This window comes from Uloborus diversus, chromosome 10, assembly GCF_026930045.1.
Source record: "Uloborus diversus isolate 005 chromosome 10, Udiv.v.3.1, whole genome shotgun sequence".
Lineage (NCBI taxonomy): Eukaryota > Metazoa > Arthropoda > Arachnida > Araneae > Uloboridae > Uloborus > Uloborus diversus.
The window spans coordinates 78370063-78377349 of record NC_072740.1 but is presented as its reverse complement, the minus strand read 5'-3'; the positions used below and the strand labels follow the sequence as shown (position 1 = coordinate 78377349).

The following is a 7287-nucleotide window of genomic DNA, read 5'->3' as shown; positions in this document are numbered from 1 at the left end:
TCATTAAAAATATTTTTTAAAGTTAACTGCTCTGATCAGGGGCGGATTTACAGTCCATTAAAGGGGGCGGCGGTTGAAAAGCGTAAAAGCCATTCCTTCCCCCAAACCCGTCATATAGGCTTAGCCCGATCATCCTGACATTGGACATGGGGAACATTTCTATTTCAAGGCCCCCCTAGGGCCCGACTAAGAAATTTTAAGACACCGGACACAAAATTCATTTTGTGCCACCCCCCCCCCCACCCCACCAATTCCCGCTTTTTTATATGTTAAAGCGCTAAAATATTTCGGTACTTGCATTTTTACACAACCATACTAAATTTGGTGGTACCACAATATAATACATACATTTAAAAAGTAGAAGAGATATAGTAGTGTACGATAAATATATAAAATGTGGTTAAACTTTGCCTGTTGCAGTAAACCATAAATACCAAAATTATCTATGATTTAACTTTTAATAGTAAATACAGACTAAATCCGGAGTGGTTTTCTTATTTGCAAAGACATTTTGAAAGGGAATTTTTATCAACAAATAGTTTTTTTCCCTTGTTTTGGCATTTGCAAACCTATCAATGATATCATTGTACTCTAGATTCTGAGTGAAATCATTACTCATTTTTAATTGGGATGATAAATTAAAGGGATTTTGGACCCCCCTGAAATCTAAGAGGAGGGGTCTGTGCCCCACATGCCCCTGCGGTAATCAGGCTCTGCATGTAGGAGGCAAGGAGTCAATTGCACCCCCCTTTATCCTGTCTTTTAAATCCTAATCGCCCCTCACTTATTGCTCCCTTGAAGTGTCAAATGTCCCCTTTGGGGGCTATCTCCCCCCACTGTTCTAAGTCATAGCAATGTATTAGTGTTGTCCATAGAAGAAAAAGGTTTAAAGACACTTAAAGAAACATAAAAATTATTAAAGTTCAAAAAAAAAAAAAAAAAGGGGGGGGGGAGGGGCGAGCTTAGATTAAAATGAAAAAGTGGGTAACTCTATCCATCCTCGACTACACTAAGTGTCTAAACTTAATTTTAATCAAACTTGTGGAATGTACTTGATTGAAATTAGTAGCGATTGCTAGTGATTCCTTCAATTCTATGTTATTGGTATTATAAAATGGTATATAAAACTATTTCAGCGATGTAAGATCTGTTATTTTATTATTTTGAAAATCGAAATGGAATTTTACGTAAGATAAGAGGTGGGGGTGAAAAATCTTACTTACCCCGACATGTAGGGAGGGGGATTCTAAAGTTGCCAAAATCATCCTTACGTAATTAATGAAATGGCCTCTAGCGATTCAAACTGACTTACCAGGAATCCACAAAACCATAAATTAGTTTTTCGTCGACGAGAAACGTATATACTTTAATGTTTCACATATAGCTGAATTAAAAATTAGTTACAATTTAGGAAGATGCGAAATCTATTTTCTGTTCTAAAATTACCTTCAATAGTGAATTTCCAAGGGAAAATTATTTTGCGACATTTTTTTTTTATCAAAAAATAAGATGTTCCATTGAAAGTGCTTCTTTAAAACTGAAAAATCCCCGCAAAAATTGCGGAAAACGAACCGATAGTAAGCTTATAGGATGTGCGGTGGGAAGTTATTGCTTACCAAATGGCGGACGAATTGCTGGTTGAAAAGGAATCACTTTTCTACCACCCGAAGGAACACAAGGACTGTGGCTGTGAAGAGAATGAGGTGTTGTGGGTATGAATGCATAGTGATACTTTTTTTGCACCTAGCCAAGGTTTGGTTTTCGCGCATGGAAGTTCTCTACAGATACATTGGAAAGAAGTATAAGCTTTTGGTACTTCAGAAATAATATAAGCAATTTCAAACGAAGTTTCATTTCCAAAAAAATGTAATTAAATTCAATGAAACTAAAGCTCGACACTTTTTCGAGCCCCTTTTCTGCTTCGGGCCCGCCGAATTGCGGGGCCCGCGGTACATAGTTACGTCAGTGCTCTGCGTAGGCATAGGTCAAAAAGTAAACTTGAAACATAACCACATTATGTGTCCCCGCTCCCACAAAAAACATTATGTGTCCATTGCTTCCACAAAATGTCGTATGATTTTAAAGTTTTAGTGGTTGACGTGCAGTATTGCTGTTATTGAGTTTATCGCATTGATTTAATTAAAAAAAATGTAACTATATTATTAAATATTTATTTTAAACAAAAGAACGAAGCACACATTTTTTTCTAGAATAAACTGTTCATTACACAATAGTTTTTCAACAATAATGAATGCTCTTAAAAGGCGTACACTAAACATGAAATTCAATAACTGTAAATAAATGCTAAATATAATACACTGTAAATTATTTCTTCAAGGAAAAATTTTGATTATGTAATGTATAATTTAGCAAAGATATATTATGATTTATTAGCAGATAATTTCGGACAGTGTGATTTTCCACAAGAAATGAATGCAGCACACACAATTGTAATGAAGAGCTCAAAAAAAAAAAAAAAAAAAAAAAAAAAAAAAAAATCAGAATGTAGTGACATTTTTCCCATTAATGGACAGAAAAATTCTCATGCAGAAACAGATTATGTACAGAAACTATTTACAAATGCTGAAATATCTGATGATATTGCAGACTTCTCTTTATCATTGGCACAAATGCTAGTTCCGATATTAGATGCATTTCTAAAAGCATTCACAGTGTATTATTCCAAGGTGATAATGCATTGACGTTTTAGGCACAAAGACACAATCAAGAACAATTATATATATATGTATATATATACAATTTTCACAATACTCAGACAAGATATAGTTTTATTGAAAAAAATGAAGCGTTTCAAAGAAATGTTTAATAGAATTAAAAACAACTATATGAAGATAAAATTATATGTGTATTAATAATCTACATATGAAGGGTTTGCAGCAACAAAGAGTTAACTCCATTTTTTATGGTTAGGAAATCTCCTGGAGTTAACTCCATGTTGCCTCAAGCGAATGAAGCAGCCAACTCATTCTAGCGAATAATTAGAGAACTATCAACCGGAGATAACTCCTTGTTGAACCAAACGACCAAAAAATGGAGTTAACTCTTTGTTGCTGCAAACCCTTCATATCTATAATCTCATCACCTCAGAACATCAGTAGGATATCTTACTGTTATGCTCAGACTTAGATATTTTGCTGTTGCTTTGAGGTGACGGTATATATATGATCAAAACATATTTTCTTTCTTTTTTAAGTTTCAAATCTCAAATATAGAAAGGTAAAATCATTCTTCTGTCTACACTAAGCATCTTTATAACAAAAAAACGTACATACATTTAAGTAGCAATAAGAGTCACAAAATCATGATATAAAGATATATTTGAAATGTACACGCTTTACACAAATACAAAAATATTATACAAGTAGAAAATTACAAAAATTATACAGGTAATATATATCTTCAATATCATGCTTATGTTGCCTTTTATATTACGAGGTCAATGAAATGGACACACGATTATTTCTCGTCCATTTAAAAAAAATATATTAATTGCAAAATTATTTTACATTCAATAATGATGTCTTATTCAAAAATTCCAGTTTTATAGTAATAGTTTACTCTCAAATTTATGAAAATATGCATTTTGAGACTTGTTTTAACTAAACGATCGAGTCTGGTTGTTGAACCCGAAACTACATTATTTGATAAGGTTTCAATTCAAATATTAAGGTTGGTTCCTCACTACCCAAGAAGCTTACTTTTTGGGCAACATTTAAACTCAACGATTAACATAAATTTAATGCCCAAAAATTAAACGTTTTTAAACAACATTTTAATTTAATAGATTAAGTTGTGTTTTTTAGTACGAAAAATATTTAATTTTTTAATTACATAGATGCAAGTTGAAAGAATACATGCGTCGGTTTTTATATTTATTGGAAGAATATATAGTAAAACACAAACTACATTGAATATTACATTAACTTTTTTATTTACAATTTGTGTCTTATTACGAAGTTTCACTAAATTCATTTAGAAATACCTTTTTTATGTAAGTTAAAGTTGATTTTTTTATATTTTAAATTTTGAATTTATTTAAAGGATAATGATAGTTGATAATGTAAAATATAGATAAAGTTGGATGTTCGACACTCACATGTTTATGTAGTTCATGGAGAGCATAGATAAATATTTTTATTTTGTTTATTTGAAAAACAAAGTTGTAAAACTCCTATCATCTTTGCATTTATGCTTCTGAATTAAAATATGTATTATTTTTTATATATTTGATGCACAATTTAATGATGCAATTGAATATTTAGAATAATGTTTATAAATTAAACAAGTAATTTATTTTAAATTATTCACAATTTTACAGAAGCGATGATTTTTGTAATATTTCTTTTTAAATACAAAAACCTCTATGTTTCAAAACATATCGCTAATAAAACTTTTAACTGAATATATATTTTGAAACTATACTGTTAAAAGCGAATGACTCTGCTGAGATGTATACATATGCTTTCCTTTAAAACTATCAAAATGATGAAAACAAATAATTATCAAAACTCATACTTCACATACTATTAGGTAAGCTAAGCCTGAGCCCATTTGTTTTATGTTCAATTTAAAAAATATTTTTTAACGTTAAGATTAATATTAAAATAATATTTATTTTATTAGAAATTTTATAAGATATCAAATAAGAATTTCCAAAACATTATAATTTTAAAATGTGTTGTGTAGTAACAAAATCGCAAAAATTCAGTTTAAGAGGCTTATCAAAAGCTTACGTAAGTTTAATAAATGACATTAGTATTACATTAGTAGGCGTCACTAAACGAGTAGATTTAGGTCAATATATTTTCCCTACCAGTTATTAGTGGGAACGGGCTGGAAGACTAATGATAAAATTCCTTTCAACAACCTTCAATTCCTATTCATCTTTATGATCTATATCTTCAGTGTTTTAGATAATCATGTACATGAGTAATGTTGTAACGAAATGATTACAAATGAAGTTTGAAGGGGATTATTGATAATTGTTGACGTTTTACGAAATAGGAATGACTCAAAATGTCTATTTAACTCATCAAAAAATGTTTTTTTTTTGTAGTTCTCGATGGTATGTTAAAAGTATTTTTTTTTATTTTTATTATTATTGTTGAATATTTAAATGAAGTCACTAGATATAAGTCTTGATTTTTATGAAGAGAAAAATTATACGCATCCCCTTTGAAAATGTCAATATGTATACCTAATGTTGGTAGTTTCACAAAATTTACGCCTTTGAACGCTTGATTTTATAAGAAACACATAAAATCAGATGTAAAATGGAATGTTAAAACTATATCTGCCAGCTACATAGGTATTTGGTCAAAAAAGCAGTTAGAAACACGATAGGATTAATTGTAGAGTATAAAAAGCTACCGAGTAAAACAAAGAGCCTATATTGCTCCTGCTGAAAATTGGGATTTGAGACACTCTGAGATTCAAAGACGACAATTAAAGCTCTGCAGAAAAGGAAACTAATTTAATTGTTATAAAAGTTAACTTCTTAATAAGCAATAACGTAAAGTATAAATTTAAATTCATCGCAACCTAACCCAGTGAATGTAACGTTTCTAGGCATATGCAATTTTAGGAAAATTACTGGACACAAAAATATGTTTCATATAATTTAAATACAGCATTAAGTGTGATGCCTTTTTCTTAAAAGTTATGAGCAATGTATCTGGTAAGTACATCTTATTTTTAAGGTAAAAGATTTACTGTAAAATATTTTTCCCGAATTAATCTACTTATAAATTAACAAACGTTTACAAATGCATGTTTTTCAGTATGAATTTTATTCAGATTGTTAATTGAGTTAAAGGAACTTTTATTAGTTTAACCATGCATACACGCACATAAATATGTATATGAAATTTACAAATATGAGGAATATACTTTTTAGAATCTTACCTAAAATACATTTACAGCGAGTCAATAAGAAGTTTTTCTATAGCAATTTTCACGTTGTTGTTAGCATGTGAAATGTATTTTTGTGCTTCATATCTAGCAAGGTCTTTATATGAAGTGTTGCACACAGTCAATTAAGTTAACCAAAAAAAAAAGGAATCAGTGTGTGTGTGGAGGGGGGGGGGGAGGTGGACTTAGTTTGATTACAAAGATCATAGGGGGGAAATGTTTAAATTTTAAATGAATTCAGCATGTTAGCATGAAAAAAATTCTACAGAAATACAACAATCACTAAGTACCGTGTTTGACAGTTAAGTATGTGGAATCAGTGACAAATACATGATTTCTGTATGCAATGAAGATACATCAGTTACATAAATATTTATCATGGTATATATATGAATCTCTTTTCAGATACATGTAATAGTTGCATTACCACCTTAGAATAAATTGGTAGGTGTTTAAATAAACAATGCAATTTTATCACAGACAGAATGACTGATATTGGCTATTCACTGCTTTTTATCACACTTGCCAAAGCAGCAAATGATTAGTGCTATCATCGCGACCCGCTGCTTCTCCCTGCCCAGAGTTCTGGAAATCTTCATAGCCATCGCCTCCACTGATCACTAAAAGTTTGCAGCCGCTAGAGGCACTAGTGGATGCTCGACGGCCACCGGCTCCTTCTTTGCTTCTTAATGAGCGCACAGCATATTTATTGTAACCACTCATATCCAGTGATGTTCCTGGAGTCATTTCAACACACGTTAGGAAGCGAACATGCCCAGTGTGACCATAAGGTAACCCTATAACAAAAATAATATTAATTTTTAATATCATACATATTTTGGTATGCCTACATACAGGGGCGGACGGGCGGATACAGAAAAATCTTTTGGAGGGGGCACGGGAAGTTGAATAGCCCCCCCCTCCCCGCAGCCTTCGATGTTTCATAACAAAGTTTTAATAACTTTTAAATGTCCATGTTTTTTTTTTAATTCATTTTTTAAAGGATTCCTTCAGGTCAATGAATCTACTTCTAAGTACATGAATATTATGCACTAATATACTTTTAATGTGGACGGAAAACATCTTTAACGTTTCAAGCCATTTAAATACTAAACCCAATATAATGTCACCAAGATGCTAGACAATGAGCGGCTTTACTTAGGAACATTGTCGTAATGACTATAACACGAGGGAAAGGTTATTAAATAAACCCATACCTCACTTGAGTTTTTTTTTTAAATTAATTTATAAAGAAAATCATAACTTCATTACATATAAATTTTACTGAAGAATTCAGAAACTATTTTTGTGTGAATTTCAAAACAGTTGCTTATTTGTTCTTAAAGCCATGATACA

The 7287-nt window shown here is 31.1% G+C and overlaps 1 protein-coding gene across 1 annotated transcript in view; it reads right to left on the bottom strand.

The window, feature by feature from the left end:
• Positions 1-2196: 2196 nt before the first annotated feature.
• The window catches only part of LOC129231465 (rho guanine nucleotide exchange factor 17-like), a 433937-nt gene continuing 428846 nt past the window's right edge, over positions 2197-7287 (bottom strand). Inside the window, 1 exon segment of the mRNA XM_054865790.1 lies at positions 2197-6728. Coding sequence (XP_054721765.1) covers positions 6448-6728 — 281 coding nt within the window. The 3' untranslated portion in view covers positions 2197-6447.